The sequence below is a fragment of the Physeter macrocephalus genome, chromosome 11 (assembly GCF_002837175.3).
Source record: "Physeter macrocephalus isolate SW-GA chromosome 11, ASM283717v5, whole genome shotgun sequence".
In the NCBI taxonomy this organism is placed as follows: Eukaryota; Metazoa; Chordata; class Mammalia; order Artiodactyla; family Physeteridae; genus Physeter; species Physeter macrocephalus.
In genome coordinates this window covers 5,420,166-5,433,917 of record NC_041224.1, presented here as the reverse complement: position 1 = coordinate 5,433,917, position 13,752 = coordinate 5,420,166, and the positions used below count along the sequence as shown (strand labels likewise).

The 13,752-nt window shown below is 39.4% G+C and overlaps 2 protein-coding genes across 15 annotated transcripts in view; both read left to right on the top strand.

The window, feature by feature from the left end:
* The window catches only part of MPP7 (MAGUK p55 scaffold protein 7), a 276,448-nt gene extending 270,050 nt beyond the window's left edge, over nucleotides 1–6,398 (top strand). For 7 of the 8 annotated variants that reach the window (XM_055087706.1, XM_055087700.1, XM_055087702.1 and 4 more), the window contains 4 exons: nucleotides 568–676; nucleotides 1,759–1,902; nucleotides 3,440–3,545; nucleotides 3,770–6,398. In XM_055087706.1, the coding sequence (XP_054943681.1) occupies nucleotides 568–676; nucleotides 1,759–1,902; nucleotides 3,440–3,545; nucleotides 3,770–3,897 (487 nt within the window). In that variant the 3' untranslated portion in view covers nucleotides 3,898–6,398. Of the gene's footprint in view, nucleotides 1–567; nucleotides 677–1,758; nucleotides 1,903–3,439 lie in introns of all 8 variants that reach the window. The other variant, XM_055087705.1, reaches the window with a different exon arrangement.
* Nucleotides 3,974–13,752, top strand: part of ODAD2 (outer dynein arm docking complex subunit 2) — a 277,030-nt gene continuing 267,251 nt past the window's right edge. For 6 of the 7 annotated variants that reach the window (XM_055087693.1, XM_055087692.1, XM_055087696.1 and 3 more), the window contains exons 1-3: nucleotides 3,974–4,060; nucleotides 6,405–6,579; nucleotides 7,043–7,159. The gene's annotated coding sequence lies outside the window, so the exon portion shown is untranslated. The other variant, XM_055087695.1, reaches the window with a different exon arrangement.

Here is a 13,752-nt window from a genome sequence, read left to right as displayed (position 1 = left end):
GACGCGCAGGCTCAGCGGCCATGGCTCACGGGCCCAGCCGCTCCGCGGCATGTGGGATCTTCCTGGACCGGGGCACGAGCCCATGTCCCCTGCATCGGCAGGTGGACTCTCAACCACTGCGCCACCAGGGAAGCCCAGTGATTGAGTTTTTATAGCACATTCTCAGCTGTCCTGCTCACGTTAGCCACCAGCCAGTCCTCCTCGAGTTCTAAAGCTGAGCTTGGTTGTTCTTTCATGTGCAGTGAAATTTCAGTAGTTTTTATTGTTAGGCTTATTCACTGTTTTATTGCATTGCATTAGTTCTGAAAAAGAGGTGATGGAAAACATTAGAGTCGTGCTGGACTAAAGTACTTTTTTTCTGCTTAAGTGTAATACAAGCAAGTGTTACTGATTTGAAAAAATAAAATAGAAGATTTTTTTAAATTGACATTCTGGAGTACTTGGACCTAGTTATTTTATTAAAAACAGTTTAAAAAATTACATGTTCAGCAAAAACATCTTTTATATATGAATTATGTCTGCCATATATATGTATATATAATTCGCAAATGATTCTAATTTCTACAGGTTTATTGAATATGGTGAATATAAAAACAACTATTACGGCACAAGTATAGACTCAGTTCGGTCTGTCCTAGCTAAAAACAAAGTTTGTTTGTTGGACGTTCAGCCTCATGTAAGTGAACAGTGACCTATTAAACACCCTTCAAGCCCATGTAATCTACCACATTTGAGCATTTCAGCCTGGGGTAAATCTGAAATCTACTCACTTTTGGCATATAGGTGGCTTTCCTAAGGTGACAAAAGCATTTAAATACAAGTTGAGAAGTTTCTGCTGAAATAAAGCCCATGTTGTTGTTAGGAAACAGGGGTTGGGGAAGCCTCGACATTTGTGTTTGTAACTCTTATTTAGATTCAGTGTTTGCCAGGTATAATGTCTCTTAGATATTTCTTCTATGTATTTTGTATTTAAAAATATGTTGCATTATATGTATAATGTATTTCATGTATGCATTGTTATAAGTGTTCATAATTTTTGACAATGGACATTTTGGTTCTCAGTCCTCTTTCATTGATTTTGGTTCTGTAAATATTCTAGAAGTGTAACCTGCCCGGCAAGAGCCGCGGGCATGTCACAGGAACTGTACCAGGTACAAGTCACCAGGTAGAGCTTGCCTGGCACCCTGGGAACTCATGTCACGTGGACTGAGTGCCAGTGGGCGAAGCAGTTCACTTCCCTGTCTCACCGCAGACCCCCAGCAGAGACGCAGCCCACAGCATTCTCCTCGTTACCCAGAGGCAGTGCTGACGAGCTTCGTGACGAGCTGGGGGCTTGCCCTTCGTAGGGGACTCTGAAGGGCAGAATGAAAGAGGAGGGAGACCTCAACCTGAGATCAGGAAGAGGCTTAAACAGGACGGTTGGAAGACTTTCGTGGAAAGAAAGTTAACTCATAGCATCTTTTGGGTATTAGATCTAAAAACTAGTTTTCTGGTATTTTTAGCTTCTTCTCTTCAATATTAATTATGGCATATTTCAAAGCATTTTAAAGACAAGTTACATTCTCCATCGTTTTAGAGGTGTCTATTACATTTAATTGTCAACAACTGATTGAATAACAATATATTGAAAGACCTGCTAACCTTAATTAGGAAATAATTTTAAGGAATTTTCTCCTTAGAAAGAAAATTCAGTTTTGTTATTAAACTTACTCATGACGTTATGAAGAAATGTAAGAAAACTTATTTTCTTCATTGCAGACAGTGAAGCACTTAAGGACACTAGAATTTAAGCCCTATGTGATATTTATAAAGCCTCCATCAGTAGAGCGTTTGAGGGAGACAAGAAAAAATGCAAAGATTATTTCAAGCAGAGATGACCAAGGTGCTGCAAAGCCCTTTACGGTAAGTATGAGGACGCTTTACTAAAAGTACACAAGCAGGACTTACAATCATCTGTGCAGTAGTGACTACATTAGGGGACTGCAGTAGATGCAGGTGTGACCCAAACACCCTCGCGAGACAGAACTGTATTTAGGTGCACGCATTTAGTGATTGCACTGCAGCTGCTTTCTGTGCTTCTGTGAACCATCTTCATATTACACTGACTCAGAACTCTTTTGTATGCTATTATGTATACTTATAAAATTTTTGAAGGCACATGTAAAAAGCTAGACCACTGAATTTTCAACTAGCCTTATTTTTAAAGGGAAAAATACCAAAGTCAGTTACTATTACTCATTAATAGTCTAGATGAAAATTTAATAATTTGCCTTGTCTGTTTGTATCAACATCATATTTAGCATAGTGAAAGAAAAAGCATCATTTTGGGTGTAGGACAAGTAGACTTGTATTATTCAATCTGTATTTGTATTTCCTTTGACTGTTATTAGAAATGGCAGCTGTGGTTTGTTAATGACTAGAATGACTCTGGCAGTGCCTTTCATTGTTTTTTGTTTTTAACCTTAAGACGATGTATTCTATTTTAGGATCAAAAATAAAAAGCAGAGAAATTTAATGGCAGAAGGTTTTTCCCCTCCCTCTCTTAATTAACTCATCTTTAACTTTAGTCTGTGTTAATTGGTAAACTATTAATTGTGGGTACCAAATACAGATAATGTTTTTGATTCCCAGTATTTTTTAAATATCTTTTTTCTAAAGTACTGACAATACACAACCATACTGAACAGGTACTGTTATATGAGGTTAATTACTCAGGGCTCTGGATTAACACTAAAATTAAAATTTCTGTTGTTGTGAAAATCTTCTATGACATTGAAATGTAGACTCTGAAATGACTCCAGGATGTCACAGTATAAAGAGTTATTGGAGTTATTGTACTGTTTATTACAGTATTGTACTATGTGAAGATTTCTCAATGAAGATAATAAATGGTGACATAAGATTTAACTCACATTTATGTATATAGTCTTGTTTTATAATCAACTAAAATTCTTACTGGTTTCAAAAATGTGAGTATGAAGGGCCCCTGACCCACTTGCCACTTTTACTGAGACATAGAAGGACATGGTATAAGTGTCCTTTCATAAATGTATCCAACTCTGAAAAAATAGTTTGTTATACATTCCTTGCTATGAATAAATGTGAACAAGGCAGGCATAGCCTCAGGGTAAACAATTCTACTTTAATACTGAAATATCCCTGTAATGATAAGCGAGTGACTAATTATCCTGAAATTTAGGTAAGGCAGGAGTTTTGACTCTTGTCAGGGCAGTTTAGTTACAAGCAAACAGAGAGAGAGGGTATTAGAAATTATGGCTTCTGAAGAATTTATAGTTAAAGAGGATCATTTTCTTTCGTGGCTGAGGTGAAATAGTGAACACAGAACAACATTAGATAAACCAGTTGTGCAATATGTGCATAGACGTGACATGATAAAATTGCCTGGTTAACCAATTTTTTAAAATACTTCTTTTTGTAGGAAGAAGACTTTCAAGAAATGATTAAATCTGCCCAGATAATGGAAAGTCAATATGGTCATCTTTTTGACAAAACTATAGTAAATGATGATCTCACCATGGCATTCAGTGAGCTTAAAACAACTTTTGACAAACTGGAGACAGATACCCACTGGGTTCCAGTGAGCTGGTTGCATTCATAACTAAGGGAAATTTCCATAATTATCTCTTCTGTCGAGTGCATGATTAAATCGGTTACCACTTTGGTGGTAGGGTTTTTTAATCTATATCACTGTTAAGATGTGCGATCTTGGTTAAAATTGAATGTTGGTTTTGTTTGTATCTTTTTACAGCCTTATTTCAAGCACAGTGTTTGAGTTTAAGGTCCAGAGTCAAAATCTGCACAGTACCGTATTCTGAGCAAAGCTTTGAGCCTTTTGGTTGTCTTGACTGTGTAGCTCTATCTCCAAAATGGGGTTGAACTTTTTAGAGAGACATAGCTGGAGAATGTACACGGGAGTTCAGTGCTTCAGCTGGTCTCTGACGTCGTCACTGCCTTGGAGTTTGCATGTCAGCCTCTGAATACGTTCAGTTTGCAGTCTTCAGGAGTTCCAGACATCATCATAGCGGCGCCTGGGCTGGCAGTAAGGCTGAGTCCTCTTACTATTCTGCAAGTGCAACCTTTTTCTTACGTAGACACAATATATTCACAGTTACAGTTTGAGAAGGCCTCATGAGTGCATATATCAGTGACTCAACAAATGCTTAATAAGGGAAGATGGGCTTTTAAAAATTATTATTTATGAAATGAAAAACCTTTCTTTATGGCTTAAGAATGGTTATATCCTGGGGCAAGTAAGATTACAAAGGACATTTTTATTTGTAAATCCTCAGACAACATTTCTGGACTCACCAGAAATTCTAGAGCCAGTTATCTGGCTTTGGATTTTCCCAATAAATTATAAGAATGATTCCTATTCTAAAAGTAGGTTTTACATGTTACTGATACAGTTAAAGAAAATGTGATCATTTTTCAAATGTGTGCAATTGATCACAATATATTTAAATTGCACTATAAGATATATTTTAGAAAACTTTTCATGTAATGTTAACTTATTTCTTTGTCATCAAAATATTTCTTAACACTGGCCAGATACCATCCGAATCTTGCCATTTTTAAAGAAGTTTAAGAAAGACTCTTCTGTTGTAAATGTTTAGATGGGATCTCTCATTTTTCTTGGATGCTACTCATCTTCAGCGAGTAAATTATGTAGCTCAAAATACCAGAAATGTCCACAGTTGTATAAGAGGACATGTCCTCCCATTCTCGCAGGCCGTAAGACCCTGTCAATCAGAAATCATTGCATCTGTGACTTTCAAACAGAAAAAACAATATTTTTGGTTGCTTTGTAAAGAGAGTTTAGACGTCCTGTTTAAAGAAAAATAGTGTAGTGAAATTTTATATATTTATGAAATATTTGAAAGGCATATTTTTTTAATTATCAAATGAGGCTATTCATTAAATAAATTGTATGTAAAGACGTCATAATTTAAGATATAGTAGTTTTATAAGTCAGGGTCAACATTCCATGTAAATATTTGACCTTTATTCATACGCAGATCCACCAGTGTGTTCTGTGTGCGCATTTGATAGTACCACTCACTGAGTTTCCTTCAGACGTGTCAAATTTCACACCTTGATACACACTCACAGCTAAATAGTTAGATAACCAGACATTGTTACTTGACAGCATAATCCAAACAGCAAGTTCTAAGTTAATTAACTAAATAGCAAGCAATTTAGTTTAAAAAGGGGTTGGTGGGTTGCCAGATCTAATACTGAAGCCATACTTTATAGTTGTGGGGCTGGTCTAAGAAAGTACAGATCTTCCTTAGGTGGTTTGTGTAGAATATTCTCTTTGAACATTGACTGAAATTTCCGAAAAATTAGGACTTCCTAGGAAATGATTTATAATTTAGGCAGTCCAAATTCTTTGTTCAGAAATAATACATGATTTGCTTTTGGTTTTGTTTTTTTTCATTTACAGACAATTGCCTCAATTCTTTCCTGTGTAGGTAGAGATAGTGTAACATGGTAGAAACGGAGTCCTTTTTGGTGGTGGTGGCGGAGGTGTTATAGAAATATAATTGTCCAGCCTTTCTCCCTTTTTACACGAGAGCTGGGCAGTATTTTTTTTAATAATGAAAAGAGGCACTTCAGCAATTTGAAAAATCTTTCATCAGGTAATATACATATGTGGTCTTGCAAGTGACGTTTACATGGCCACCCTGATGCTTAGAAAGAGATTTGGTTAAAATTTAATGCAGCAGGGCCAACTCCATGGCCTTTGATTAATGTTGCAAAGGGCCCTTGATTCTGTACTTTATGCATCGTCAGCTCCCTCTGTAGCAAGGACAGACTAGTTCTTTAGGCAGCTTGCTTCTGAGACAGTGTCAGCCACTATTTGAGAGAACAGGAATATTGGTTTTTTTAAGTCCATATACTTAAAATCCAAGATCAAGAAGATAATTCTATATTCCCATCATTCACATACTGGAATCTTTTTTTTTTTTTTTACCATTATTTTACTTACCAATAGAGACATTATCGATATCTTTAAGGCTGACCTTCCTGGTATTGTGTAATGATTGAATATATCTAAATTGTAATAACTTAAAATTGACAAACATGTAAAACGAAATTATGTTGTTAAAAGTTTCCTGAAGATATAGATTTTTATTATTTATTTTCTTTTTGACTAGTAAGAGTTTATAAATAAAAGTAATGGAAAACCTTTGAGCTTAATAAAGTATCTTCAAATTATGTGTGTACTCTCTTGAAGATGCCTCTTGCAACTTGGTATCTACTTCACTGTTTCCAGTGGTGGAAAAAATTGTTTTTTTAATGACACCAAGTGATATATTTGAACTGGCTCTGTCTAAAATTAAATTTCATATTTGTTTCAAACATTAATCGGTTTCATCCAGGTTGTTGGAGAGGTGGACTTCACTAGCCTTGCTTTTACCCACACGGTCCAGCCATTTAAAGATGTGGAGCAAAGAATGGGATGGCTGGTCCCAGCCCGTGCATGATGGGAACACCCCGCCCCGCCTCTTTCCATCAGGCGTTGAGCGTCACCCACATCCTCTGCCCCTGTTCCAGGTAGGCGAAGTAGACTTTTCCTAGGGGCTTCCCTGGTGGCGCAGTGGTTGCGCGTCCGCCTGCCGATGCAGGGGACACGGGTTCGTGCCCCGGTCCGGGAGGATCCCACGTGCCGCGGAGCGGCTGGGCCCAGGAGCCATGGCCGCTGAGCCTGCGCGTCCGGAGCCTGTGCTCCGCAAGGGGAGAGGCCGCAGCAGTGAGAGGCCCGCGTACTGCAAAAAAAAAAAAAAAGACTTTTCCAGCTCTGCATGTGAGGACAGACTGCCACCTGCTTATACAGACAGGCTAAGTGGCACTGGCCTTGCTTAAGCAGCTGAACAAGTTAGCCCAGCTCTGCTTCCACTGAGAGGCTGTAGGATGTAGCAGTTAGGGGCGTGGGATCTGGAGCTGGATTGTTGAGTTCAGATTCTGCCTATTACGAGTTTTATAACCTCATTTAATCTCACTGTCGTTTTCTCACCAGAAAATAATGGAGATAATAAGAGTGCTTACCTCATAGGATTGTTGTGGGCATGAAATGAAAGAATTGATCCGTGTAATGTGCTTGGAACAAAGCCTGGGCTAGAAGTTTTCACTGATGGTAAGCTCGCTTCACAACGATCACTCTCACATCACACAGTTTAAAAGTAGCTGCATAAATATTCTTAATTACTCCACACATACAGTTCTCCTATTAGTAAATTCACAGGAAGCTTCCTAAGTAATTTCTATGACCAGCTTTATTGTTTTATAAAAATACCATTACTTCCAAATGATACATCCAAAATTCATTAGGTGATTCTCAACAGGAAAGTGAACCAATTTCTATTTGCCACCACTAGTGTGGAATATAACTGATATCAGCTGAAAGAAATGTCCCTTAATTGTATCCCAGCCCTTTCTTCTGCTACCGCACTTCCTTTCCAAATGCGTGCTCACTTACACTTCAGCTTCCGGGGGGCAGGGAATATTTTTACTTTTATAACAGCTGTCTTATTCACATACACCTACGTGGGCCTACTCACTGCCAGACCAGACTGTCCTTATTAACATCAGACATCTGTATGGTTTGTCTACGATTTCATTTAATCCTTACAGCTGTCTTGTATGGGAGTGGTAGCTTCATATTTTACAGTTGAGAAAACCAAGGTGCTGGCTTCCGTACCTGGCCCAAGATAACAGGTGATGAGTAAGGAATCGGGGCTTGAGCAGTGGTCAGGCTTCCTCCAGTCCCACACTATTTCACTGCATTGTGCTTCCTGCTGGTGCTAGAACTTGAGCCAATTCTGGAAACAGGTGAGATTTGGTCATTAGGGGAGTCATTGTTCATCCTTTTGATGCACAGCAGTTTACAAAGAGTTTTTTCAGAACACTGTTGCTTTAGTCAGATATAACTTGGTTTATTTGTGCCTGTATAGTGAGCTGATCTTCAAACAGTGGCTGTTATCAAAAACATACCAAAAAACAGCATAATATGCAATATTTCTATTTTGTCTGTTTGAGTACCGGTCCTTAGTGATGAATCATGATTGGTCTAATCAATCATGACAGTCCCCTCTTTGCAAGGATGGATCTGAGTTGGTCATGCCACCCAGTTCGAGGTAATGTCTGTCGTAGGAGCTATGAGTAAGAGTTGTTTCCCTGATTCAAACAACTGCATGAGGTGAAAACCTTTTATGCTCCTGCCCCCATGCTTCCTGTTTGAGATGCTTCAGTTATGTTGAGGTGCTTGCAAAGATGACAGCCATAACCCTAACCCTAAACCAATGGATGACTAAGGCCAATCTATAGATGAATGAGTAGAAAAAGGAAAAGATCCTAAATCCATAACATCACTGAGCTGCTGAAAAAAATCCTGGGACCTCCTTCCTCTAATTACTGGAAAAACAATGTTCTTTTACGCTCTGTTGGTGAGAATGTAAATTGGGGCAGCTGCTATGGAAAACAGTATGGCAGTTCCTCAAAAAACTAAAAATAGAACTACCATATGACCCAGCAATTCCACTTCTGGGTACATATCTGAAGAAAGTGAAATCATTATTTTGAAAAGAGATCTGCACTCCCACGTTCCACGTTCACTGCAACATTATTCACAACGGCTGAGACAAGGAAACAGCAAGTGTCCCTCAACAGATGAATGAAGAATGGGGGGATGTACACCCACACACACACATACGAAGATTATTCAACAGTTAAAAATAAGGAAATTCTGCCTTTTGTGACAACATGGATGTATCTTGAGGGCATTATTCTAACTAAAATAAGTCAGAGAAAGACAAATAACTATATGTTATCACTTACATATGCCATCTACAAAAGCTAAACTCAGAAATAGAAAATAGAATGGTAGTTACCAGGGGTTGGAGGGAAAAGGGGGAGGTTGGTCAAAAGGTACAAGCTTCCAGTTATGAGATATTGAATAAGTTCTGGGGATGTGATGTACAGCATGGTGACTTTAGTTAACAACACTGTGTAACATGCTTGAAAGTAGCTAAAAGAGTTATCAACAGACACACACACACACACACACAAGGTAATTATGTGAGGTGATGGAAGTGTTAAATAACCTTATTGTGGTAATCATTTCATCATATATACATGCATCAAATCATCACACTGGGGCTTCCTTCCCTGGTGGTGCAGTGGTTGAGAGTCGGCCTGCCGATGCAGGGGACACGGGTTCGTGCCCCGGTCCGGGAAGATCCCACATGCTGCGGAGCGGCTAGGCCCGTGAGCCATGGCCGCTGAGCCTGCACGTCCGGAGCCTGTGCTACGCCACGGGAGTGGCCACAACAGTGAGAGGCCCGCGCACCGCAAAAAAAAAAAAAAAAAAAAATCATCACACTGTACACCTTAAACTTACACAATGTTAATTATATCAATAAAACTGGAAAAGATGTTCTATTAAAAAGCATTAATATTAAGCTGTTGTTTACTTGCTGCTGGACGCATTCCTAATGGAAAGCAGTATCCGTGACAACCTAGGCCACTCCCAGTATCTACGTTCACTTTCCAAAGGTGTCACGTGCCCTGCAATGATGCATTGAGCTTTAAAACATTCTGGAACTTGTAGCAAAAACTAAAGCAAGAGATCCTATTTAAATTTTATTTTTCTTGAGTTCCATGGTTTTTTCCTCCACAATATGGATAAAATTTAAGTTTGGGGAAAGTTGTTCATATGTTTTTGGGTTTCCAAATTTATCATGGTTGTGAGTCTACCATTTTGGACAAAGTAATACCTCTTTAACTGTTTAATCTGACCTGGATATTAGTAATACCTAAAGGCTCCATTCATTGGGCCCCTGCTCTGTGCCTGGCACTCTGCTAGTTAGTAGTAGGTGAGCTGTTTGTGATCACTGGCTCCACTTAAACAGAGAAAAGACCTAAATAGCAATATGTTTAAATAACAATGGCTACAAAATGTAATTATTGTACATGTCAATGAAGAGCTATATAACATATAGTAATAACTTAGGGAAATACATTGCTCTTAGGAATCTAGAAGATACCAAAACAACTGAGGATGAAAGAAAGAAGGAAGAAATATAAACGTGCTTAAATATTAGTTAAATTTTTAAAAAGTATTTGAAGGCAATCATCTGTGGAATTGAAAGTAAATACAAAGAGGAATCAGAAAGAGACTCCATTAAATGAGATGACAGAAACAAGGCCAAATGGGTCTCTTATTACAGATTTAAATGCCATAAACTCATGTATTGAGACCATTTTTCAACTACATCAAAAATGGACATCAACCATATTCTTCAAGAAGAGAAAGATTTAAAGTAAGAGGATTGACAAAAATAAGCCAGGCAGATGCAAACAGAAAGCAAAAAAATAAAAAAATGAGAAAACAAGGCACAATAATAATAATATCAAAATTGAGTTCAATGTTTATCAGTTGGGTCAAAAAGTCATTCTTTAGTAATCAGTGGTATTAGCCACAAAAGGAAGAGCATTGAAGACACAGGGCAAAACCTTGAGAAGTGCAGTCAATAAAACCATGTTATTTGATAATCTTTAAAATACTTCTCTTAGACCTCGAAGAAAATAGTTATAGAAGGTCCGTATATCACCATTCCTCAGCCAATCTCATAGCCATGGAAAGAATGATTTTTCCTGCAAACTGAGATTATACCTTCTATTCGGGAGCCACACTGAGCATTTATAAAACCCAGTCCTCAAGTAAGCTACAAGAAAAACCTCATTAAATTCCAAAATATTTAAATACTTCAAATTACATCTAGTGACCACAGTCCCATAGAACTAAAAATGAATAACAAGTAGACACCAAAAAAAGACCTCTTAGAAAAACTCAAAATTTAAAAAAAGTATTCTGATCATGGACTAACTAAAAATAAAATTGTAGATTATTCAGAAAATAACAATGTAACTCTCAGAATCTATGGACTAGGACTAAAAAATTGAGCTCAGGAAAACTTGTTGCCTTAAAAGCTTTTCAAAGAAAAAAAATAAAAATAAACACTGGCTCAAGCAACTCAGGAAAGAATAACATGAGTGGTATTTTGGCTAGGTTGTAATATACACTGACTTTTCCAGGAATGCGCTACCATGTAAATCAAAGGAAGATAGTATTTCATTTTTTCAGAACTTTACCAAGAGTTTTTCACTATTTTGGAACATCATGTCACTAATGGCAATACCACTCATGCTGTCAGTCTCCAACATTGCATGTCAGGACACACCCATGCCACGATGTGTGAACCTACCCCATGCACGTGATCACTGCTGTCTTTGGGGAACTGCTGCTTGAGCATTTACATCTCACAATGAGAGCTATTTTACTTTCCATTGCTCTCCTTTTCCTTCTCCCTTATATTACAATGGGGTTCCATTTTATTATTTTATTTTATTTTATTTTATTTTATTATTTTATTTTGCTGCACCATGCAGCATGCGGGATCTTAGTTCCCCAACCAGGGATCGAACCCGTGCCCCCTGCAGTGGAAGTGTGGATTCTCAATCACTGGACCGCCAGGGAAGTCCGTGGGGTTTCTTTTTAACTGTGCAGACTACACTATATCTATGGATTTCATTTCAAGATAGCAAAAGGGACGTCACAAAAATCTCTCTTATAGGAAGAGACCACTGAGTATGATAGGAGTGATTATTGCTGCTTCAGATAGACGGCTATTCAAATCCCATCTATTTTGCACCCTTTGAGCTGTACTGCTCATCCTGTTTTAATATTATGCTTTGATATGATTAATATGTGACTGAGCATAAGGTACTATCCTTGGGGATACTGCTGCAGAAGAAAAGAGCTTTAACGTTGATAATATTTTCCAAAAACATATAATGAGATTATATGAGAGTAGACATTACTGCAGACCCAAATACTAAATTGAAAGATCACAGACTCTCCCAGAACATAATTTTAATAGCATAAAGATAAAAATTGAGAAAAATTGTGAGACATGGCAAGTAAATCCAAAGGGAGGAGATCAAGATGGCAGAGTAGGAGGACACAGAGCTAACCTCTCCCCATGAACACATCAAAATGCAGTTACATGTGTTGCAATTCTCACTGAAAACTAACTAGAGGCTGGCAGAAAGACTCCTGTGCAACCAAGGCTGTAAGAAAGATCCACATGGAATTGGGTAGGAAGGAAAGAGAAGCGATCAGATTGGAACTTGTGCCCCTGGAAGGGGACCCAGAAGAAGAGGGGGATTACATGGGCGAAGATTCCCCCTGGGGAACGAGGGCTTCGAGCCACATATTCTGAACCCCAGCCCTAGGGTCTGACACTGAAAAGACGAGTCCCCTTGGCTGGCTTGAAAATCAGTGGGACTAACAGGAGGGCTGTAAGAAACCTAGACTCTGCTTGTGAGGAGAGTGCACAGACTCACTTACTCCTGAAACAAAGCGGAGAAAGCAGACTGAAACTGCACGGGACTCTGGCTGGTTTCCCCCAACCACCCTGCAGCACGCCCCAGCCTGAGCCAAGCGCCCACTCAGGCCCCATTTGCTCTGTGACACAGCTTCACACTAGGATGACAGCGGCCATGGAGGAGAGGAGTGCTCGGTTGTGAGGGACGGAACTGGCTTGGACCTGGAATGGCCTCTGAATGGGGCAGGGACAGCCATTACTGGTGCTTAGAGAGAGGTCCAGGATTCTGGGGCCAGGACTGCCACAGTCCATACCCTGATCCACGCCAGGCACCCACTCCAGCCCCTCTTACTCCAGTGCTTCTCCCCTCTAGGGCGAGGGTGCTGGTGCTAGGAGACAGGAGAATACACACTTGACAGAACAGAGTCAGCTCGGGCCTGAGCCTCAGGACTTCTGTTTCAGCAACTTGGAACCTGAACAACCCTGCAATAGAGTGATGTTGGCCACTGACCAGAGGAGAACCCCTGGCACAAACACCTGGCCATGGCTCTAGCCTGTCCATCTCCAGTCCCAACTCTTATAAGGTGACAGGTGCCAACACACCCTGGAGGAAGCATGACTGGTGCTCACCTCAGATCCTGCTCTCCCGCCAAAGCTACAGGGTGTATGCAACTGTACAGGGATGCTCCCATATGGGGACATCCCTTCAAGGCTGGAATAGGTAACTATTTCACCTAAATTCATAGACACAGAGAAAGATGAGCAAAATGAGAAGACAGAGGAATTTGTTTCAGTTGAAAGAACAAGAGAAAACCCCTGAAAAAAAAACGAATGAAACAGAAATAAAATTTACCAGATAAAGAGTTCAAAGCATTAGCAGTAAGAATGCTAACTAAATTAAGGAAAAGAATAGATGAACACAATGAGAACTTTAACAAGGAGGTAGAAAATGTAAAAAAGAACCAGTCATAAATGAAGAATATAATAAAAAATGAAAAACACACTAGAAGGAATTAACAGGAGACTAGGTGATAGAGAAGAATGCACAAGTGATCTGGAAGACAAAGTAATGGAAATTATCCAATCAGAACAGCAAAAAGAAAAACATTTTAAAAAATGAGAACAGTTTAAGGGACCTCCAGGACACCATCACGTGTACCAACGTTCACATTATAGGGGTCCCAGAAGGAGAAGAGAGAGAGAAAGGGGTCAAAAATGTATTTGAGGGCTTCCCTGGTGGCGCAGTGGTTGAGGGTCTGCCTGCCGATGCAGGGGACACGGGTTCGTGTCCTGGTCCGGGAAGATCCCACATGCCGTGGAGCGGCTGGGCCTGTGAGCCATG